The sequence below is a fragment of the Lithobates pipiens genome, unplaced genomic scaffold (genome assembly GCF_037356315.1).
Source record: "Lithobates pipiens isolate NorthernLeopardFrog02 unplaced genomic scaffold, aLitPip1_a1.2 Scaffold_10, whole genome shotgun sequence".
Classification (NCBI taxonomy): Eukaryota; Metazoa; Chordata; class Amphibia; order Anura; family Ranidae; genus Lithobates; species Lithobates pipiens.
Genome location: NW_027507686.1, coordinates 52,196,877 through 52,221,893, shown reverse-complemented (window position 1 = coordinate 52,221,893; position 25,017 = coordinate 52,196,877). Strand labels below are relative to the sequence as shown.

At 45.0% G+C, this 25,017-nt stretch overlaps 1 protein-coding gene across 1 annotated transcript in view; it reads left to right on the top strand.

Annotated features, from left to right (window-relative positions):
- Nucleotides 1–25,017, top strand: part of CETP (cholesteryl ester transfer protein) — a 95,614-nt gene that overhangs the window by 58,506 nt on the left and 12,091 nt on the right. The window contains exons 9-12 of the mRNA XM_077454783.1: nt 2,206–2,385; nt 13,404–13,454; nt 17,495–17,647; nt 23,516–23,583. Coding sequence (XP_077310909.1) covers nt 2,206–2,385; nt 13,404–13,454; nt 17,495–17,647; nt 23,516–23,583 — 452 coding nt within the window. The remainder of the gene's footprint in view (nt 1–2,205; nt 2,386–13,403; nt 13,455–17,494; nt 17,648–23,515; nt 23,584–25,017) is intronic.

The window sequence follows — 25,017 nt, the reverse complement described above, 5'->3', positions numbered from 1 at the left end:
TCACTGTTTACATATGCACGCATATTGTGTCCCAGGAACTAGATGTTGCTGCTCACATCTTTAATGGGACCCCTGTTGGCACGGGAGAGCCAAGTAAAGGTGATGGAGGGACGGTGGTGGAACCCCCTTCCACTGCCTGTAAAAGTAATCCAGGGGCTTCTTAGCCACTAGGATTACTTTTACTTTGTGCAGACTCGTCGCGGCTAAAAAATTATATCTTGATCATTGCTGCAGCGATGACAAAGATATCACCCTTCCAATCCAGCAATGTACCAGTATGTTGCTGGACAAGAAGCGGTTAAAGGGGGTGGTTGGGGGGGGGCATGTTTACTGCCCCCCCCCCAAACGCAAGTGTAAAGTAACATCACACTGCGTCTTATGATTATCAGCATTATGAAAATTGTGCAGGCAGCACAGTCAGCATGTGCTCTGTCATGGATCTCACAGTGTCACTCGGCGTTTGGGTGCTGACTTTGTTAACTTATGGCTGTACTGTGTGTTACAAACTATAACCCAATACAGCCATAACAAAGTAAGCACCAAACAGCAATAGGACACACTGTAACAGATCCTTGACAGAACAAATGCAGACTGTGCTGCCTGCATGAGTGTCATAATGCTGATAATCATGACCTGCTATGCTGTACCTAAGTGAGACGCAGTGAAGGATTCAACTTCTGTGCTCCACTTACTGTGTGCAGTGCATGAGACCCCCCAGGTTCTGGCTCCCATCAGTGCAGCCTATCTCTCTCATCCACTGAGCCGCCTGTCGCCTTGTCTGAGTCTCAGCAGTCGGCACCTGAAAATGAGAGGCAGAGCTAAGCGGAGCCTCGTAGTATCACTCCGCCAGGGAAGGCAGTGAGCAGCGGAAGCCGGGACTAATTAACTAGCAGAACAATGTGCGGGCCAGCTTCATGTACATGCGCCCGAAAAAGGAGAAATAGTCCGAACGCTGCGCTCATCTCCTAGGCCCCTCTATAGACCAGATGAGGCCCAGGAAAATGTAATTAGAAAAACCCTTCTCTAAGAAAGTAGTAGCGGGGGAATGGTTTCGAAATTTTAATATGCATAAATGAACTCTAAAGTTGCCCGGGCCCCCCTGTGGAGCTGATGGGGGCTGGGCCCAGTACAACAGGGCTGGCTGTACTGCCCTATCAGCGGCCCTGTGTGTGGGCCCATCGGACTATTTCCGTCGGAATATCCAACGGACAAAGTTTTAGAGCTGGGTTATAAAACTTTCCGACAACATGATCCGATCAGACTTTGTCCGATTGTGTGTAGAGAATTCCGATCGGACAAAGTGCCACGCATGCTCAGATCAAATTCCTAGACCAAAGCTATTGGCTACTAGCCTGAACGTAGTCCCGTCCTAACAAAATAACGTCATCACGTTACCTACCATCGGATTTTCCGACAACTTTGTCTGACCGTGTGTATGCAACACAAGTTTCGGATTTTGTTGTCGGAATGTCCGACCGTGTGTACAAGGGCTTACAAGTTACTTTTGGTTTTTGTTCCCGAAGGAAGCAATAAGGTTACTTTCATTGTAACATCTTTTCTCTTCTCTTAATAATGCTGCAGCCCCTTCTCTTTTGCGCTACTTACTATGTATAAGTGACAGGCTGCATGCTGTATACCTAGAGCACCACGCTGAAATTACTGCATGCCTTATTCTGAGAAAGCACTGCATCTCTTGGAAAAGTACAGGCTTTCCCAAAAGGGCTGCTGACGTTCCAAATGACAGTTTTGTATATGGTGCAGATTAAAAGGTTTCTCTTTACCAGCATTAGCATTTTTATCATATGCCTTGTTATGGGTTAAGGTTTTCTCTCATTGAGATGCAGCTTCCACTACATGGCCAATGGAGCATGCAACATGCTAATCACCATGGCTGTCAGGTCAACTGGTGTTTAACGCTACCATAGACATGAGATTGTCTCCCTATCTGCGTGAAAGTAGCCAGATGATGTAATTGTCATATCATGTCTATGAACTGCTTCTGAGTCTGCTCGGAATGGTTGGAAATAATACACTATCCATGTGGTTTACCCTGTAGTTGCTTTCGTCAGGTCTAAGGAAACATATGGCACTGCACAATAAAATTCCATTCTTTTATTGACTAAATTCTTCTGTAGTTTCTGTTAAACATTTTAAAACACATTTAGCATATCTTTAAAACCTGTCTCTTTTTGTTTTTTTCCTTAGGGTTTCTTGGAATACAAGAACCATAGTGTTTATTATAACAGCTCCATATATACACCCTCCTTGCTGACAGAAGACAGGATGCTCTACTTCTGGTTTTCAGAGCAGGTCCTGGACTATTTAGTGCTGGGCTACCACCTTGATGAACGACTGGTCCTGACATTGACAGGTTCTGAGCTAAAGGTAATACATAGATACAAGTGCACATCCTGCATTCATACCGGTATGTATCAGGACCTACTGATATGTATTTTCTCAGGTTATAAAAAAGATGGCTCTGGGCCTACAGCTTAACTCCAGGCAGACATAGAATGCACCAATTATTGGAATTACTGTATAGGTGCATCTAAAAAATTTGAATATCATAAAAAAAGTTAACATTTTAGTAATTCTATTCAAAAAGTGAAACTCATATATTTTATATAGATGCATTACACGCAGAGTGATATATTTCAAGTATTTTTTAAAATTTTTTTTCATTTTAATTATTATGGCTTACAGCTAGTGAAAACTCAATATTTAGTATGTCAAAAAATGTGAATATTACATAAGACCAATAAAAAAAAAAGGATTTTTAATAGAGAAATGTGGTTTCCTGAAAAGTATGTCCATGTACAGTATAGTATGCACTATACAAACACTTGGTCGGGGCTCCTTTTGCATGAATTGCTACATCAATGCAGCATGGCATGGAGACGACCAGCCTGTGGCACTGCTGAGGGGCAGGGGCGTAACTATAGGGGGTGCAGCAGTCGCGACCGCAACTGGGCCCTGTGATGCAGGGGGCCCATGCAACCCCCTCTACATATGGCAGGCAGCAGCATAGGCAGATAGCACACACTATAACATACCCCCTCCATATCCCCCTGGGGACAGGGACCCCTTCTCACCTGGGGGCAGTAACTTAATCTGCCCTGGAGAAAAGGACCTCATCTCTTCTGGGGACGGGGTCCCAATCTTACCTAGGGACAGTCCCCCAATGGGGCACCTAAAAATTAAAAAAAAAAAAAAAATAAAAACTACTGATACCAGTGGTGGAACTACAGGGCTCACAAAGGTCATACCTGTGACCACGCCCTGGAGTTCCACCGCCGGACTCGGAGGGAAGGGCCCTGGCTGGGGTTCAGGGGGGCCCTTCATGGTTTCTTGCATCGGGGCCCTGAAGGTTCTAGTTACGCCACTGCTGAGGGGTTATGGAAGCCCAGGTTGCTTTGATAGCAGCCTTTAGCTCATTTGCATTGTTGGGTCTGGTGTCTCTCTTATCTTCTTCTTGACAATACCCCACAAATTCTCTATGGGGTTTAGGTCAGACGAGTTTACTGGCCAAACAAGCACAGTGATGCCATGATCATTAAACCAAGTATTAGTACTTTTGGCAGTGTGGGCAGGTGCCAAGTCCTGCTGGAAAATGAAATCAGCATCTCCATAATGCTAATCAGCAGAGGGAAGCATCAAGTTCTCTAGAATTTCCTGGTAGAGTTCTGTGCTGACTTTGGACTTGATAAAACACAGTGGACCAACACCAGAAGATGACATGGCTCCCCAAATCATCATGGACTGTGGAAAATGTTGCATTTAATTTGGAAAGTCCACTACACTACACTGACCACCACACCACACTTCACTACATTGACCACTATACTGTCCACTACACTAAACTGACCACTATACTGTCCACTACACTGTCCACTACACTACACTGACCATTACAATATCCATTACACTACACTGACCATTATACTGTCCACTACACTACACTGACCACTATACTGTCCACTACACTACACTACACTCACTACTATATTGTCCACTACACTACACTGACCACTATACTGTCCACTACACTATCCACTACACTACACTGACCACTATATTGTCCACTACACTGTACAACACTGACCACTGCACTACACTAACCAGCCTGATTCCTACACTGACCACTACACTTCACACTACACTGACCAGCCTGATTCCTACACTTCACACTACACTGACCTACTTGATTCCTATACTGACCACTATACTACACTATCCACTATACTGTCCACTATACTGACCACTAGGGATGAGCTCGGTGTTTGACTCGAACACATGTTCGACTCAAACATTGGCCGTTCGCCTGTTCGGCGATTTCAGAACTTTGTGGACCTTCACACCAAATTCGTATGGCACGAACGGCCCACAATGCACTACGCCATTGAAGTGCATTGCTGGCTCATGATTGGCCAAGCATGCACTGTGACCCCACATGCTTGGCCAATCACAGCGCTGGCAGCAAGGAGAGCCATAATTGGCCACAGGCAGGATGCCTATGGCCAATTATAGCTTTAGGGGGTTTAGTACACACCCCACACTATATAAGGCCACCAGCGCGGCGGCCTTGTGTAGTGTGTTCCGGCGTGCAGGGACAGAGCAAGATAGGCAGGGACAGTGTTGTTTTCTCAGGCATCTTCAGGTTTTAAAGTGGGTGTTGTGTGCCTCCAGCACAGTATACACCTGTCTCTACCCTTTTTTTGCTGGTGTTCTCTAATACAGGCATCTGCAGGAATTAGTGGGTGTTGTGTGCCTCCAGCACAGTATACACCTGAAGATACCCCTTATGGCTGGTGTTGTCTGTTGCATATCATGCATATTAGCCTTTAAAATTAGCACTTTTGATTTTGAACGTTCGAGTCCCATAGACTTTAATAGGGTTCTAAAGTTCGTACGAATTTTTGGTCCGTTCGAAGGTTCTGGTGCGAACTGAACTGGGGGGTGTTCGGCTCATCCCTACTGACCACTACACTATACTGACCACTACACTGACCGCTATACTGACCACTACACTACACTGACCACTATACTGACCACTACACACTACACTGACCACTATAATGACCACTACACTACACAGACCACTACACTGACCACTATACTGACCACTACACTACACTGGCCATTACACTATCCTACCTACAGTATTCCTATACTGACCACTACACGGCTTGACTCTAGCTGCTCTTCTACTCTCTCTCTCTCTGGCTGCTCCCTCTCCCCAGACCATGTCAATCCCCCCTGGGGCCAGCAACATGACTCTACTCTCACAATCACGAGGAAGTCTTACCTTCTCTTCTTTGTTCTGCATCCGTCCCGGAGGAGAGGAGGAGGAGGAGAAGACAGCGGCGGCTCACAATTTCTATTTTTTGTGTCTCCCACGCTCCGCCATATTCAATCTCTGGCACCCTGTGATTGGGCGTATGGGGGCATGTACAGCGGCGGAGCTGGCCTTTCCACGATCGTGGCTGCTTCTAGAGTCCCACCTCCACACATAACCCCATTTGCCCAATCACAGGGTGCCCGAGACTGAACACTTGCGGAGGTAGCACTCCAGGAGCAACAGCGATCGTGGACAGGCCAGCCCCGCCGCCGCACATTACCCCATACACCCAATCACAGGGCGCCAGAGACTGAACATGCCGGCCAGAGTGCGGGGATACAAGAAATTGAAGTTAGCAGGAGGCAGCCAGTACTGACACACACTGGTGCGGAAACTCGCCCCCTAAATGTTTCACCAGGGGCCACGGCTCCCTCCGCACCCCTCACACTACTCCACTGCCTCCATGCCATGCCACATTGATGCAGTAATTCATGCAAAACAAGCCCCGACCAAGTATTGGTATAGTGCATACCATACTGTACATGGACATACTTTTCAGTAAGCCAACATTTCTCTATTAAGAATCCTTTTTTTTATTGGTCTTATGTAATAGTCTAATTTTCTGAGATATTGAATTTTGGGTTTTCACTAGCTGTAAGCCATAATCATCAACATTTTTTTTTTTTAACAGGAAGATAATCATCAAAATGCTTGAAATATATCACTCTTTGTGTAACACTGTGCTGCCCCAACAGGGCATAGAATTTATATAGACTGTTTTCCTAACCATTTTCTATGGATGTTTATATTTAGTTCACATGCTGCCATCTAGCAACCTTTTGTGGTAATGCACTTGTTTTCTCAAGTTTATTTTCCCTTATGTTATCACACACTTCCTTTTATATGTAATACTCCACCCTTCTTCCTGTTTTTGTACTTCCTGTGTCATGGATGCAGCATCAAGCCACATGTAGCAGGGCACATGTATTCTGCATTGTAAACTACAGACAATATCATCTTTTGACCGCATAAATACCACAACCTATTCATCTGTTTGTATCCTGTCATCTGCTGTAACCTGATGTTCAGAATAAAAGGATCTTGTGGATGGAATCGGTATTTGGTGCGTTCAAGCTATCTGATGAGGATTGTCCTCAGTAATTCTATCTTATACAGGCCAGGCATAGAGGTCTCACAAGGGCGAGTCGCTTCACAACAATCAGAGTCAGAATAAATGCATTTACATAAAATATGAGTTTCACTTTTTGAATTGAATTACTGAAATAAAATAATTTTTTGATTACATTTTTTTTTAAACTCACTGTACTAACTAAATTCATGAAATTAATTAATACATTTTTCATAATAAAGGTTTATTGAGATTTCAAATTAAATATAGTAATAAGCATGATATACATCATGAACAGAAATAGTTATATTAGAACCGTTTAATGTTAGGAAAAGAAGCATAGTCATAGGTTATAATATTTGGTTATTGTAACATTGAGAATACATCATATATAATACTCAGAATTGGCTTAATTAGTACATATGACTCATCTTAATAGAGTCAATTACAGAAAAACACATTCAAAATGAGGTCGGGAGTACAGATTACTACGTTCTGATGAAGCTAGGTCATAGGTTTTCAGAAAGGGGGAATTTTCTTTTAGATGCAACCCAGAGAAAAGGCAACCGCACCAGAGGGACTTTTCTACATGTAGCAAGATCCCAGGCCTCCCTTAGTCTAATGAGAACCTCCAGAGCCAGGAACAGCTGGCATCCTTCTGTATAAAGTGGGTTACAAGGCATAGGGAGAGGGACTACCACTCCAGGCAGATCAGCCGAAACAAAAACTTCTCTAGAACTGAAGAGCCCAGGGTAACTCTGAGCTATGAGTAAGCACTTTCTGTAGTGTGAAATGTGTCAGCTCCTGTTTGTATCGCTTTGCTGTGGCTTGTACAGTGTGCTTCTGATTTTTTAATAAAGGGCAAAATACATTTTCTTTGGAGTGCAGCTGTCCAGAGTTTTCCATTCATCTTCATTGGGTTGCAAGGCATAGTGGGTGTAATGTGAGGTAGATTCATGGGCACCAGACACTTCTTCAATGCAAAGAGATTTATTTTCTCTTGAACAGAACTGTGGGAGAAAGGGTTTAGGGACAAGACACCCTAAAGTAGTTGCCAAGTCAATAGGCAGACTGAGAGACTTCTACAGGTAGACAGCCATGCAGGTAAAGGCACCACATCTGCATGTGTAGGAGCTCTGTCTCCTGTTGCAACAATCTTAGAACAGTTCCTAACACCTAAAGTTGTAACAAACTCCTTTACTTACTCCTTTACTTACTTACCTTTAATCACTTCTTGTAGATCCTTAGCACGCTGAGCTCCCAGTCTCTCTCACTAGACTTGCTGATTCACTGCTACTGATTCCTGTGAGCTATTCTAATCTTCTTACTTGAGTATCTTCCTCAAGCGTCACCCCCGCTTCCCTGCTGAGTCCCTGGCTTGGCACTTCAGATACTCCTGAAGTGTCACCCCACTGGCTGGGTCCCTGCATTGGCACCTGCTGAAGTTTCCAGATTCTTCAACGTCCCAGTTGGTGAGAATACTGCTCCGGTACTTGCTTCAGCTACTCACGGTGGTCCCTGGTAACAAGGTGGATGGTCCCTTAGTGGCAACAGCTTCCCCTCTACCTCTGATGATGACAGGTTCTCCATCTGGCAGAATAGACACTTCTGGTTGAACTGCAAGCCGCAATCCCAACCCTACGCTGCTCTCTTGCTTCTGGATAGGCCCTCAGACAGAGTAGCAGCCAGATGTACCTGGGATAGGCCCAAACTCCGGCCTAGCAGCCCGGGCAGTACAACACATGTCCACCTAGACAGCTGTCCAGGTGCCACAGAACCTAGATCACCTGACTCCACCCAAATATATAGGTTCTCCCAGCAGGCTAAGGGGCAGAGAAAACCTCCCTGCTCATTGGCTGAGACACCCCATGTACTCCTAATCTGTTCTTGCATCGCCTTTATCTCATCTATTGTCACCAGGTACCCGGCCACCCAGCGACAGAATAGATAAGTGCAGCAATTCCAGACTTATCCCTTGTACACACGGTCGGACATTCTGACAACCAAATCCGTTGGATTTGTCCGACGGATTTTGTCCGAAACTGTTGCATACACACGGTCGGACAAAGTTGTCGGAAAATCCGATTGTACATAACGTGATGGCGTTATTTCGTTACGACGGGACTATGTTCAGGCTAGTAGCCAATAGCTTTGGTCTAGGAATTTGATCTGAGCATGCGTGGCACTTTGTCCGTCGGAGTAGGCTACACATGATCGGAGTATGTCCGATCGGAGCATTTTGACGGAAAATTTTACAGTTGGAAAACTTGGTCCGTCGGATACTCAGACGGAAACAGTCCAATGGAGACCACTCACAGTCTGATTATCCGACAAAACGGTCCGATAGGACACATTCCGTCGGAATCTCCAACCGTGTGTAGGGCTTAGGGTGAAAAAAATTGATCCCTAGCAATTGGCCAAGGCAACTTTACCTGGCAGGTAAATTTAGGAGCAACCCTGCCTAATTTCAGGGTGCTACATATACATATAGTGGACATTCCCTCAAATCTCACTTTGTTTTCAAATTATTTTTATTGAGTACAAAAAAAAGTGGTACAAAATTTGATATCATATGTCAAGAAAAATGCATTACATATGGTTCACAAGTAAGGAAAATGATGTTAATGTATACAGTAGATGATAGATGTACATGCTATGATTGACTAACATGCTAACAGTAGTATCCTTGAATTCAATAAACAACTTATGTCCTTCAATGATCTCTAATGAAGAGTATTATTATTTAGGGTTTAACCACTTGCCGACCAGCCTCCGTCATTATACTGCGGAAGGTTGGCACGATCCCACGAACCATCGTAGCTATACGTCGGCCCCTTTAGCTAGGATAGCAGGCATGTGCACGGTGGTGCCGATATGCTTGTGACCGGTGGTTGCAGGCAGGAGAGGCAGAACAGGGACATGTGTGCGTAAGCACACACATCCCAGTTCTGTGATGAGAGGAGAGAGATCGTGAGTTCCTACAAGCTGGGGACCATGATTTCTCATTTCCTATTGTCAGTCCCATCCCCCACAGTTAGAAAACACACCCACACACACAGGGAACACAGTAAACCCTTTGATCGCCCCCTAGTGTTAACCACTTCACTACCATTGACATTTATACAGTAATTAGTGCATTTTTATATCACTGATCTCTGTCATTTGACCCAAAAATGTGTCAAAAGTGTCTAATGTGTCCTCCATAATGTCGCAGTTTCGATCAAAATCGCAGATCGCCGCAATGACTAGTGAAAAAAAATGCCATAAATCTATCCCCTATTTTGTAGACGCTATAACTTTTGCGCAAACCAATCAATATACGCTTTTTGCGCTTTTTATTACCAAAAAAATGTAGAAGAATACATATCAGCCTAAATTTTGAAAAAAAATTTGCTTTTTAAAAAAAAATTGGGGCTATTTATTACAGCAAAAGGTACAAAATATTGTGTTTTTTTCAAAATTGTCGCTTTTTTTGTTTATATCGCAAAAAATAAAAACTGCAGAGATGATCAAATACCACCAAAAGAAAGCTCTATTTGTGGGAAAAAAAGAACATCAATTTTGTTTGGGTACAGTGTCGCACGACCACGCAATTGTCAGTTAAAACAAAGCAGTGCCGAATCGTGAAAAATGGTCTGGTCAGTGAGCAGCCAATTCTTCCAGGGCTGAAGTGGTTAACCACTTGCCGACTGCCACCTGTACATATACGTCGGCACTTTGAAGATGGATATCTCGGTAACGGCAGCAAGATCAACATTATCGGTAGCGGGAGAGGGACCACCCCCCTACTGCTCTCCCTCTTTCTCACATTCCCAGAAAATGTGTGAGAATAACCACTTCAGCCCTGGAAGATTTGGCTGCTGAATGACCGGGCCATTTTTTGTGATTCGTCACTGCGTCGCTCTAACTGACAATTGCACGATCGTGCGACGCTGCACCAGAACAAAATTGACGTCCTTTTTTTCCCCACAAATAGAGCTTTCTTTTGGTGATATTTGATTGCTTCTGTGGTTTTTATTTTTTACGTTATAACCAAAAAAAGAGCGACAATTTTGAAAAAAACACAATGGGGGGTTATTTATGAAAGGCAAATCCACTTTGCACTACAAGTGCAAACTACAAGTGCAAAGTGCACTTGAAATTGCATTGAATGTGCACTTGGCAGTGCAGTCGGTGTAAAGCTGAGGGGTAGATCTGAAATGAGGGGAAGCTCTTATCATCCAGTCATGTGCAAGCTAAAATGTTGTTTTTTATTTTCCTTGCATGTCCCCCTCAGATCTACAGCAACTGCACTTCCAAGTGCAATTTCAAGTGCACTTTGCACTTGTAATTTGCACTTGTAGTGCAAAGTGGTTTTGCCTTTAGTAAATAACCCTCAATATTCTGTACTTTTTGCTATAATAAATATCCCCATTTTTAAAAAAAAAATAAAAAATTTTCTCAGTTTAGGCCGATAAGCATTCTTCTACATATTATTGGTAAAAAAAATTGCAATAAGTGTATATTGATTGGTTTGCGCAAAAGTTATAGTGTCTACAAAATAGGGGATAGATTTGTAGCATTTTTATTCTTATTTTTTTTTTACTAGTAATAGCGGCGATCTGCGATTTTTATCGGGACTGCGGCATTATGGCGGACACATCAGACACTCTTCACACATTTTGTGACCATTGGCATTTATACAGCGATCAGTGCTATAAAAATGCACTGATTACTGTGAAAATGGCACTGGCAGGGAAGGGGTTAACACTAGGGTGCGGTAGAAGGGGTTAACTGGGTTCCCTGTTTGTTTTCTAACTGAAGGGGGAGGGGACTGACTAGAGGAAGTGAGGGATCATGGTTCCTAGCTAACATGATCTGTCACTCCTCTCAGAACAGAACAGGGAAGTGTTTGTTTACACATACTCATCCCTGTTCTGCCTCTCATGCTCGCGATCACAGTTATTGCGACCGTTGTCCACAAGCATTGGCACCCAGCTCTGGCAGCACGCGCTCGCCTGCTATCCCGATCCCGCCAGCCGATGTATAGCTATGACGGTTCGTGGGAACGTGCCGACCTGCCGCCATATAATGATGGCGGCTGGTCGGCAAGCGGTTAAACCTGCGGAGATGCAACCTCTTATACATGTCTGAGGTGCTGAGGGGAAAGTGGCATGAAGTTTTACGGGTGCATAATACCATCTTGTAAATAACTTTATTGCTGTCTCTCTGATTGTAAGTTGTGCATTTGTGTAAGTTATGCCGCGTACACACGATCAAACAATCCGGTGGAAAAGTCCGGCGGACTCGAGTCCGCCAGACAATCCCCCCATGTGTGGGCTCCGGCACACTTTTTTTACCCAAAAGAAAGTAGTTTTGCACCAAAATATGTCCGCCGGACTCGCAGTCCGGCAGGCAATACAGCCGTGTGTGTGCTATTCAGCCGTACTTTTGAAATGAACAGACTTTTCCGGCACGGAGAAAAGTCCGTTCATTTTGAGCGCGGCTCCAGGTAGCCGGGACCAGCAAATGAGGGTCGCTGGCCCCGTCACCTGGTATGGACTTAAAGGGGAAGCCCTACGCCAAAAAAAGGCATGGGGGTCCCCCCCAGGTCCATATCAGAACCTTATCCGAGCACGCAACCCGGCCGGTCAGGAAAGGGGGCGGGGACGAGCGAGCGCCCGCCCCCCTTCCTGAGCCGCACTAGGCCGCGTGCCCTCAACATGGGGGGTGCTTTGGGGAAAGGGGGGAGCGCGGCCCCCCCACCCCAAAGCACCTTGTCCCCATGTTGATGAGGACAAGGGCCTCTTCCCAACGACCCTGGCCGTTAGTTGTCGGGGTCTGCGGGTGGGGGGGCTTATCGGAATCCGTGAGCCCCCTTTAATAAGGGAGCCCCCAGATCCCAGCCCCCCACCCTATGTGAATGAGTATGGGGTACAATGTACCCCTACTCATTCACCTGTGAAAAAAATGTAAAAATAAACAACACACAAGGGTTAAAAATAGTTTATTGCACAGCTCTGGGGGGTCTTCTCGCCGGACTCCTCCGCTATCTTCTGCTCTTTTGCTAGCTCTTTTACTAGAGGAGGAGCCCGGCTTTCTTCTTCGTCGCCGCCCTCTTCTTCCCACTTTGGGGGGTCTTGTTCCCCTCTTCGGGGGTCTTGTCTCCCTCTTTGTTTCTTCTTGCCGGGCCTCCGCGCCTCCTTCTAGCTCTTTTACAAGCGGTGGCCCGGTCTTCTGTCGCCGCTGTTCTTCTGTTCTTCTCTTCTCTTCTGGAGCTGTTGACTCGTCGCTGTCTCTGGCCACAATGACAGGCACGCGGCGTGCAGCGACTTATATAGGGGCATCGCCGGGTTATGTCCCCGCCCATTATGATGTCACAGTCCCAGAGGATCCTCTGGGAACCCAGGCTGAGTGTCATGGCAAAGGCTGTGAATACTTATGTACATCTGATTTGTTAGTTTTTAATTTTTAATAAATTTGTAAAGATTTCAAACAAACTACTTTCATGTTGTCATTATGGGATATTGTTTGTTGAATTTTTAGGAAAATAATGAATTTAATCCATTTTGGAATAAGGCTGTAACATAACAAATTGTGGAAAAAAAGAAGCGCTGTGAATACTTTCCGGATGCATTGTAATAATGGATACAATGGTTACATTAATAAGAGGTGGCTCTGTTAAATTATAGACCGATTAGTGGAACAACCACTATAGGACAGGGGTAGGATCTTGGGCCCAAATGACCTGGCTGCACTCTTCTTTCTAAGATAAAGACATAACAATAGCCAAAGCTACTGATTTTGTTAGAAAGCTAAGAACACTGATGTATCCGGACCATCAGAGGTTAGTTAATTAAAGCTTTCCATATCTAGCTTTTTATCTTAGTCACCTAATGCCCTTTAAATACATAATAACAGCTAACATGACGTCTTGGTGTAATCTCATCTATTTAGGATATCTTTAAGGATGACAATACAGAATCTCATCAGCAAATCATCAATGAGGTAAGTTCATCCTAAACTAGCAAATGCTGTATGTGCTGATGTGGCATTGCGATATATAATACCTTGCCAAGGCAATAATATGTATAAAGGCTGATTTAATTAATCTGTAATTAATCTCTAACCAATGTCTTGCTTCAAATACTGTGTCAGATTTAGGGGACATTACCTATTTTTTCCCTGAATCTGATTGGGTATTTGAAGTTAAAGTATTAAACCCAAAAACAAACATTTATTCTATTGCAGCTTACCAATTCTTAGATGTGGTGTCTGTATTCTTTTTCTTTTTTAGGCTTTCTTTCCCTGATTTTCACCTGGTGATTCTGCTAGTAGGGCTACTTTCACATTGGGACGGGGGTGCGTTAGCGATAAAGTGCCACTTTACAGTCGTTTTAGCAGCGCTTTTAACCGCCACTAGTGGCTGAAGAAAGGGTTAACGCACCCGTGTTGCGGCGCTGCTGAAGCGCTTTGCGGGCACCTCACCAGCACTGCCCATTCATTTCAATAGGCAGGGGTGGTGTAGGAGTGCTGTATACACCGCTCCCGCACCATCCCAGAAATGCTGCTTGCAGGACTTTTCTTCCTGTCCTGCAAGCGCACTGCCCCAGTGTGAAAGCACTAGGGCTTTCACACTGGGGAGGCATGAGAGTCGCTTTTCATGCGCTTTACAGGAGCTGATTTTAGTGCTAAAATGGCTGAAAAGCGCCCCAGGGTGTAAGAGGTCTAAGCCCCTGTACACACGGTCGGAGATTTCCACAACCAAATCCGTCGGATTCTGCCCGTCGGATTTTGTCCGTCGGATCTTGTCCGAAACTGTTGCATACACACGGTCGGACAAAGTTGGCGAAAAATCCGATCGTTCAGAACGTGATGACGTAATTTCGTTACGATGGGACTACATTCAGGCTAGTAGCCAATAGCTTTGATGTAGGAATTTGATCTGAGAATGCGTGGCACTTGGTCCGATCAAAATGCTCTACACATGATCAGATTAGGTCCGACCGGCCCAGTTGGTCGGGAAATATTTCCAACATGTTGGAAAATTGGGTCCGACGGAGATTCGGACTGAATCAGTCCGATGCATACCACACACAGTCGGATTATCCGACGACACGGTCCGATAGGACGCATTCCGACGGATTCTCCGACCGTGTGTACAAGGCTTAAGGCCTCTTTCACGCTACTGATCCATTCCGGTCCGCCTGTACGTTTTTCAGGCGGACCTGAACGGATGCTCCATAGACCTTTATGGAGCGTCGGATGTCAGCGGTGACAAGTCCACTGACATCCGACTCGCTCCGATCCGGAGGAAAAACCTACTTTTCCACCCGTCATCGGATCAGGTGACGATGGACTGTGCGGTCCGTCATCATCCGATCTCCCATAGGGGAGAGCGGCGCTCTGACAGGTCTGTCCTCTTCCTGCTCAGCGGGGATCAACGAAGCAATCCTCACTAAGCAAGCGGATATCCACGGGACGGATCATCACTGATCCGCCCCGTGTGAAAGGACCCTAAGTCTGCTGTTTTTTTTTTTCAACAGAACAAGCTTACTTGCTGATGTCTCAGTTACAGAGGAAAGAAAAAACATTTAACACTGGACAGGGTGTTTACAATGATCATCTTTTATTTATTTATTTTAAACTTTTATCCCAAAAGGCAAAACACGGTTTATAAAGTGTGAGCTGAAGTTTGGATTCAATTTGTTTGTGTATTTAAGTCTGCTAGTACATCCAACATTCCGCTCCCCCCAGACTGGCAATGCTGCTGTCCATAGGCGCCCCTGTGCTCCTTCATCCAGAGTTGGGGCCTCCTAATACAGGAGGTGTGTTACTGATCAGATCACCAGGTGAAAACAGGCAAAAAAGACTAAGGGTCCTTTCACACGGGGCGGATCAGTTCTGATCCGCCCCGTGGATATCCGTTTGCTCAGCGGGGATCACTCCGCCGATCCCCGCTGAGCAGGGAGATGACAGGTCTGTCTCTGCACACTGCGCAGGGACGGACCTGTCACAGCGCCGCTCTCCCCTATGGGAGATCGGATGACGACGGACCGCAGTGCCCGTCGTCACCCGATCCGATCCGCAGACGGATGGAAAAATAGCTTTTTCCTCCGTCACACTTTTTCGGATCGGAGCAGGTCGGATGTCAGCGGACATGTCACCGCTGACATCCGACGCTCCATAGACCTCTATGGAGCACCCGTTCAGGTCCGCCTGAAAAACTGACAGGCGGGCCTGAACGGGACGTTAGTGTGAAAGGGGCCTAAAGAAGAAAACAACCACATTTAATGATTGGAAGTAGCAATATATTACATTTGTGGTTTTGGGTTTATTACCATTTTAACTCCTTCAGCATATCAGCCTTCAGTGAATAAACGTATCACTCCAGTCCTGGATTGACACAGGTTGTAAAGTTTGTTCCTATCCTATCCTATGTCTTTACCACCTAGTGAAAATTGATAGAGGTAGAGTGCAATTATGGTATTTAAAGCGGTTGTGAGCAGACATGAAATATAAAGAAAGCCTATCCCTCTATAGCAGGGGTTTCCAAACCTTCTAATGAGAGGACCAGTTTACTGTCCTTCAGACTTAGGGGGGAGCCGGACTGTGGTTACTGGGAGTAGAAAAGGTCTGGACATTGGTGGGAATGTCCCAATTTGGTTTCAATGGGAGGAACAGCTCCCCATCGTTGGTGTCAGTGAGAGAAACTGTGAGCCATCTTTGGTGTCATTGGGATGAATTGTCCCCCATGTTTGGTGTTATTGGGATGAATTGTCCCCCATCTTTGGTGTCATTGGGAGGAATTGTCCCCCATCTTTGGTGTCATTGGGAGGAATTGTCCCCCATCTTTGGTGTCATTGGGAGGAATTGTCCCCCATCTTTGGTGTCATTGGGGGGAATTGTTCCCCATCTTTTGTGTCATTGGGAGGAATTGTTCCCCATCTTTGGTGTCATTGATGGGAATTGTTCCCCATCTTTGGTGTCATTGATGGGAATTGTTCCCCATCTTTGGTGTCATTGGGAGGAATTGCCCCCCATCTTTGGTGTCATTGGGAGGAATTGTTCCCCATCTTTGGTGTCATTGGGAGGAATTGTTCGCCATCTTTGGTGTCATTGGGAGGAATTGTCCCCCATCTTTGGTGTCATTGGGAGGAATTGTCCCCCATCTTTGGTGTCATTGGGAGGAATTGTTCCCCATCTTTGGTGTCATTGGTATGAATTGTCCCCCATCTTTGGTGTCATTGAGAGGAATTGTTCCCCATCTTTGGTGTCATTGAGAGGAATTGTTCCCCATCTTTGGTGTCATTGAGAGGAGTGGTTCCCCATCTTTGGTGTCATTGGGAGGAATTCTGGCCCTTCATTGGTGTCAGTGTGGGGAATTATGCCCCATTGTTGGCATCAGTGGATGAAAATAGTGCCCCAAAGGCCAGATAAAAGTAAGCAAAGGGCCGCAAATGGCACCCAGGCCACAGTTTGGAGACCACTGCTCTATAGTGTGTGCTTGTCTCAATTTAGGAGCACCATGTGTAATTTCTGTATGCTGCCTTGTTCCTCTTCTATCAGCATGAATCACTTCTGGCAAGTTTTCCTGACACCAAGAGAAAAATGGTGACCAGGGAGGGAGCTCCAGCCTCAGCTCTGCCCCTGTGTGCTGTGTAGAGGGTGTGTGTGTGTGTCCCTTTCCTCCAATCAGCTGTCAGAGCTCTCTTCACTGAGCTCCGCAGAGTGTAACTTTCTGCCCTTTTTTTCTGACCGCTCAGACAAGCTTTATAAATTCTGGACTTTGAATAGATGTATAGAAGAGAAGACTTTAGATAAACAGCTACAATTTATGTAGGAGGATTTGTTTCATCCTATGTGTATTACCTGAGGCCAATCACATCACTGGCTATATGTAAGGGTTTACAAACTTTTTAATGAACACTTTGTGTAGTTCCTGTAATTCAGTTATGCGAATTGTTATTTAATTGAATTCTTCTAGAAAGACAATAGTGTTTAACCTTAACTAATTTATCTATTTATTTGGCTATTCAATGAGCTAGATTCTCCAAGACCTTCCAATGGAAAACACTGTGGCCAAAGTATGGAGCCTCGCCAGACCTCGGATCACATTCAGACCAAAGGGGACAATTGTTGAAGCATCTGTAGCTGTCCAAATAGATGTATCTTCCACCGAAGAATTATATTTCCAAGCAGTAAGTTCGAAGGAAATGGTTACAAAGTAAAATATGAAAATCAGAGTCGTTTTCCCAAGCATAATATACTATGGGGGTCATTTACGAAGTGCAGTCGCTTTAAATCTAAGGGGTAGATCTGAAATGAGGGGAAGCTCTGCTGATTTTATCATCCAATCCTGTGCAAGCTAAAATACTGTTTTTTAATTTTCCTTGAATGTCCCCCTCAGATCTACAGCAACTTTACTTCCAAGTGCACTTGCAGTGCAAAGTGGATTTTCCTTTAGTAAATAACCCCCTATGTACTGTTTCTCTGTGTTTTTCTTAAAGGCGTGTCCTAAGTGAACTATTATTACATGGACTCCACTTTGACATTTCTCTGTGGAGTCTAGCATTCTCTTGGTTGTCTAAGGCCAGCCATAGAAGGAGTGAATTTCTTTCCTGCAACCATGGCTTTACCCTATCACCATAGTGTAATCCCTCTCACCGAGCCATTGTGTTCTCCCCAGGGTGGGGTGGGGGGCAGGGACAGGGGGAGGGGGAAGCTGTCCCTGCTGGGAGAAAACAGTGATTATTGCTAATAGCCACTAGCAAGAATCGCATGCAAAATCCGGCAATCAATCAACTTGGGTACATTCAGCCTGTCCATACATTGGTTCAAATCTTGGCCAGTTCCTGCTGAACCAGCGGAGACTCACTCTGTCTATGGCCAACTTAAAGCAGAGTTCCACCCAAAAATTGAACTTCCGATTTCCGGAATCCTCCCCCCCCTCCGGTGTCACATTTGGCACCTTTCAGGGGGGAAGGGGGGAGCAGATACCTGTCTAATACGGGTATTTTGCTCCCACTTCTGAGCATAGATAGCCAAGCCACCCGCGAGCATCTACGCCACTTCCGGCACCTTCTCCCCAACCCCCCCGCCTGTCTTCTGGGAGACACACAGGTCCCAGAAGACAGCAGGAACCAGTGGGATTACGCAGCATGAGTTGCGCATGCGCAGTAGGGAACCAAGCTGTGAAGCCACAAGGCTTCACTTCCTGATTCCCTTACCGAAGATGGCGGCGCCCCCACTCGAGAGCCGAGGAACAGGTTGGCTTCAGGTGCTGACATCACTGGCGCCCTGGACAGGTAAGTGTCCTTATTTTAAAAGTCAGCAGCTGCAGTATTTGTAGCTGCTGACTTTAAAAAAAAAATTTAGATGGAACTCCACTTTAAGTCTTTACTGCCAACAGCCACTAATCAGAGAGGGGGCGTTTGTGGGTAAACTCCACAGAAACCAATCACATTCAATTATCCAACTTTGGATCTATTCCCTCTAGTCTTTCTTTCAGGTCTTTCAGTATCAAAGGGTTAGTTCACCTTTACCAAAACGCCTATGCAGGTAAGGGGTGCCTGTATGTAAAAGCAAACTGTACAGCTTTAAACAAAGTTAAATAATGCCCTTACTATAGATATAAGGCATTTACGTACCTTCTAAACACCCAGATATGCCATCAATCTGTCTTGTTGCTAGGCCATTGCTAAGACACTCTTACTCTCAGAATGCACCCTCTCCCCTGTCACAGTACCTCTGAGTACCGCTGAGTGATGCTGCTTCAGAGGAGAAGGTAAACCGCATATGTGCAAGAGTTTAAGAGCTTGCTCCTGTGAGGGTTGAAGTGATCAGTAACAGTTGGGAGTGTTTTAGCAATGTCCTCGCAACAAGGCCGAACGAGATGACGTCACCTCTGGAAGTTTTTCAGTGAGGCTTTGAAGGTACATAAATAGCTTACACCTATAGCAAGGTGTTTTATCACTGTTACATGATGTTTACATTTTTAGGGTTGTATTTGAGATGTAAAAAGACACAAAAACATGTCGGCATTATGCAAACACTTGTAGGTATAACATTTAAAGTACTGACAGATACAGATAAAAATGTAAGTAGAAAATATAAAGAAAAATACTTAACTAAAGATGCTATTTCACCATGGAGTCCTGTTCGCTTTCATGCGGCGTAGCACAGATGATCAGACCCAGGCGCAGGCTTCCCCTGGTAGAGGCTGAATATTCCAAGTTATAGCTGTAGTATATAGGACTTTTGCATAAGGAAGTGGCCTCCCCACTGCAAGCAACATGACCTTTTAAGTTTGGAATGACATTCCTTTGGTATAAAGTCAACTAAGGTAACCAGTATATTGAAGGCTTTCTTAGATAGTGTGAGACAACTTTAATAAGGAAATATGACATTTCCTCATCACAAGGGCATTATCCAACTTTAGTCACAGCTGCACAGTTTTGTTTTTATCTACAGGCACCCCTTACCTACTTAGGCAGTTTTTTGGTAAATGTTATCTAACCATTTAAAGTGGGAGTCCACCGGGACTCCGCGTTTTTTTTTTTTTTTAAAAGCCAGCAGCTACAAATACTGCAGCTGCTGACTTTTAAAATAGTGACACTTACCTGTCCAGCGCGCCCGCGATGTCGGCACCCGAAGCCGATCGCTAGGTCGTCTGTCGGGTCCTGCCGCCGCCATCTTGGGTATGGGAATCAGGAAATGGAGCCTTTCGGCTGCATTTCCCGGTTCCCTACTGCGCATGCGCGAATTGCTGTTTCCCAGCAGGCAGCGGGGCACTTGCGGGAAGGGGCGGGCACTTGCGGAAAGGGGCGTAAGTTACGCCCCTTTCCGCAGAGAGCTGTCCGGGAAGTGGGTGCAGTTACCTGGATTATCCAGGTAACTGCACCCCCCTCCCCCCTGAAAGGTGCCGATTGTGGCACCGGAGGGGGGGAGGGTTCCGATGAGCGGAAGGTCCACTTTAGGGTGGACCTCCGCTTTAAGTCTCTGCAGAAGGCCTTATTTATCAAAAAGTCCCAGTAAACTGCTACTCTTCCAAGCAACCAGGTTGCTGATCTACAAGTCAAATAATGCAGGGGATAAACTGATTGGTTATTAAGGGCAACAACAATCGCTTCCACAGTTCTCTGACAAGTTAAGCTTTAACTGTTGTGTTTATTTTCCATCAGTAGGATCTCTTCCTAGCATTGTTGGCTGCCAGAGCTGATCACATGCTGATCGAAACCTGGTTTTCCAGCATGCCCTCTGGATAGAAGCTGGTCAGAAGATCAGCTTTTGTTGGACAGGCAGCTGTACACACTGACCGAATGCCAGCCTGGTTCCTGCTGAACCAGCTGATATTCGGATCTTGTGTGCCCAGCTTAAAGTGGAATTAAAGGCAAAACCTAACTAACTCTGAACCTACTCTAAGCCTAATATATCTAGCCCTGTAAAAAAAAAAAAAAAAAAAATCGATATGCTTACCTGTTCTGCAGCCGATCTGATCTGGTGTCCAGCAGCGCCCTCTGTGTGCAGGAGACAGCTGACAACGGTTGACAAATGCTTGGGAAGTGACGTCACCTATAGAGGTACTGTGGGGCTTTTGTTGGCGGCTGTCTCTCCTACACAATGAAGCTGGTGCTGACAGCTCGGACCGGACCGAGCGGCTAAAAAACAGGTAAGTATGGCAATTTTTTTTCTTTACAGGGCTTGATAGATTAGGCTTAGAATATGGCTGAACGTACGTTTAAAGTTAGTTAGGTTTTGCCTTTACTTACACTTTAAGCCCTAATGCACACTGGATGTTTTTACAGCTTTTGGCTTGAAGCGTTTTTTTCTGCAGTCATTAAACTCCCCAGTATATTATCCTATGTATCCATGCACACATAGGCTGTAATCTGCGTTTTTTGCCAGGGGCATTTTCTAGCTGGAAAAAAACTCCAGAACAAGTGGGTTTAAAGAGGAGTTTTTCAGCTGTAAAAACACTTGAATGCCCTGTACACACGGTCGGACATTCTGATTTTTTCCGACCTCAAAATCCGTCAGATTGTTTCCGACGGATTTTGGCCCAAACCTGTCTGGCTTACACACGGTCGCACAAAGTTGTCGGAAAATCTGATCGTCCAGAACGAGGTGATGTAAACCACGTATGACGGGACTATAACGAGGGCAGTAGCCAATAGCTTTTGTCTCGTAATTTATTCTGAGCATGCGTGGCACTTTGTCCGAAATTGTCCGGAATTGTCTACACATGATCAGTATTTAAATGATCGGATTTGGTTGTCGGAAAATTAAAATTAGATCCAGCTCTCAAAAGTCCGATGGAGCCCACACACGATCGGATTTTCCAACAACACGATCCAATCGTACATTTTCCGCCAGAAAGTGCGATTGTGTGCACAGGGCATATAAAAGCTGAAAAACGCAAAAAAATGCTGAAAACTGCGACTATTCTGCATTTATAAACGTTTTCGAGCCATAAGCTTTTGTGGGAGTTTAGTTTTGCTATATAAAAAAGCTAAAAAAAGCAAATGCTAAAAGATGCTGAAAAACTCATTCTACAGCTACAGCTTTCTACAGCTAACTCTACTTGTGTTTTTATAACGTCCAGTGTGCATGAGGCTTAAGGTTGGGTTCACACTAATGCAATGTTAGACATCACATGTGATTCGCACCGCGTTGCTGTACACATCACATGTGATGTCTGTGCGATGCAAACTCAGCCATTCAGTTTGTTTGGCTGAAATTGCATCACATTCGTGCCAAAAACGGTGCAGGACCCTTTTTTTTGGTTCACAATGGAATCAGATCGCATGGGTGTTCAGGCCTATGCAGCGCAATTCCACAGTTCACACTGCGTTTTATGAACCGATTCGGGGGTGTCACTAACTTTATATTAACACCTGCAGCTGTTCTCAGAGTGCAGTGTGAACTGCCTGCGATTCTGATGCGGTGCGGGAATCTGCACAGGAATTGCTGTGTTTCCCGCATCGCACCATTTTGAACTTAGCCTAAGGGTCTCTGTTTATGCCTTATGCCGCGTACACACGATTGGAATTCCGGCCAGAAAAAGACTGATGAGAGCTTTTCATCGGAAAATGCGAGCGTGTGTATGCTCCATCGGAATTTAGCTGTCTGAATTTCCACCAGCCAAAAATTTATAGCATGTTCTCAATTTTCCAGACGGAAAAACTTTCTATCGGAAATTCCAATCGTGTGTATGCAATTCTGACATGCCAAAAATCACGCATGCTCAGAATCCAGTACGAGATGGAAGCTATTGGCTACTGGCTATTGAACTTCCTTTTTCTAGTCCCGTCATACATGTTCTACGTCACCGCGTTCTAAAAGATCAGAATTTGGTATGGCCGTGTGTAGGGAAGACAGCTTGAGCCGAATTCCATCGAGAAAACCATCAGAGCTTTTTCCGACGAGAATTCCGATCGTGTGTACGCAGCATCACAGGTTATCCTGAGAAGGAAATAAAGCAGTAAAGCCTTCAGGTATTCATATGTCTAACGACATCACATATCTCAGGATTTTTGGGTCTCAAACCTTTCTCCATAGAAGCCATTGTTTCTATTCACTGCACTGGTGATGGTCAAACAGCCTGAAAAAGCTGTATGCAAATTGGAATAAATGACTATATATCATTAGGCTATATTTGCACAATACACCAGCACTTCTAAATGTGTATCTGGCCAGATAGGCAAAAAGCAATAGTTTGCATGGCTCCACCCTCTGTCCTGAAATGGGGAATCCGCCTCTAATTTTTGAGATATGTGATGAAATAAGACATGTTAACATAGGTGTGCCAGGTGTGCCTATGCACATCCTTATGACTGTGTGTGGCACCGATCCCCCCTACTGCCCGGCCTCCACTGCGCCCCCCTGCAGCACTCCCGGCTTCCATCCTCTCCTCTCCTGCCTTTCTCTTCTGATCTTCAGCCTTATGGAGTTATTGAACTTTTATCATTTACATCTTTATCATAAACACACTGAACACAATGGGAGAGTGTCCTTCTGCTGTATCTTTCTGATGTATCCTTCTGCTTTGTATTTTTGTCTGTTTGCAGGAAATTCTTACAACGGTTCAGACTTCATATGGTGATAAGAAACTTACACTTTTCCCAACTGATTCCACGTGAGTTGCAACCTATTTATAACAGTGGTTTTCATTTGCTAGGTTTTCTGCTCAAGAACCTTAAAGTGGAACTTAAAGTGAAATCTTGCTGGTTTGCTCCTGAGTAACAGGGCAGACTTTTCTAAAGATTTATACTTATACTTATTAAAAAAAAAAAAAAAACTGTAAGACTTTGCACAAAATGTGTTTTGATGCACCTGGAATGCATTTAGCTGTTTTAAACTGAACATTTGGCTGGGCTTTAAAGGGGAATTAAACCCATCAATTTCACTTCCCCAAACCAGTTACGTTGTGCATTCAAGGCATGCTGTGAATTATAACTGTCACAGTTGTTCACCCAACTGAATTGTCAAGACATCAAATCACTTGTACAGCATCATGGCAATGGCAGATCAAACAGAGACTAAAGGCTCGTACACACGGTACAAAAATCAGAAGGGAAAAATCTGAAGACGAGCTGTCTGCAGATTTTCGGATCGTTAGTACGGTGCATTCGACTGACGATTTGACTTTTACATCAGACAAAAGCTGGATGTGCAGGCTATAAAACTTTTGTCTAATGTGAACTCAACGCCTGATTTTCGGATGGTCAGTACAGAAATCCATCATACAAAAGTCGAAAGTACAAACACGCATGCTCGGAATCAAGGAAAGATTGGGAAGAGTTTGGTCTTGTAAACTACTGTTCGTAATCTAGAATTAATATTTGTGACGCGGCAATTGATGAAATGTCAAAATTCTCATCTTCTTTAACCACTTGCTTACTGGGCACTTAAACCCCCCTCCTGCCCAGAGCAATTTTCAGCTTTCAGCGCTAATGCACTTTGAATGACAATTGCGCGGGAATACAACACTGTACCCAAATGAAATTTTTATCATTTTTTTCCCACAAATAGAGCTTTTTTTTACAGCTGGGAGTTTTATTTTTTGCTAAACAAACAAAAAAAGATGCAAAAAAAAAAAAAAAAAAAAATCATGTTTAATAGTTTGTTGTGCGCTGATGAGGCGGCACTGATAGGCTGCACTGGTGGGCACTGATAGGCTGCGCTGGTGGGCACTGATAGGCTGCACTGGTGGGCACTGATAGGCATAGTTAAGGTGGCACCAATAGGCATAGTTAAGGTGGCACCGATAGGCACAGATAAGGTAGTACTGATGGGCACAGATAAGGCGGCACTGATGGGCACAGATGGGCACAGATAAGATGGCACGGATGGGTGGCACGAATGGGTGGCACAGATGGGTGGCACTAAGGGGCACTTATAGGTACCACTGATAGATGGGACTGATGGGCACTGATAGGTGGCACTGATAGGTGGCTCTGATAGGTGGCACTGCTGGGCACTGATGGGCACTGGTAGATGACACTGATGGGCACGGATATGTGGCACTGGGGTGCAGCAACGTTGTTGAGGCAGATTGCGGGCACTGATG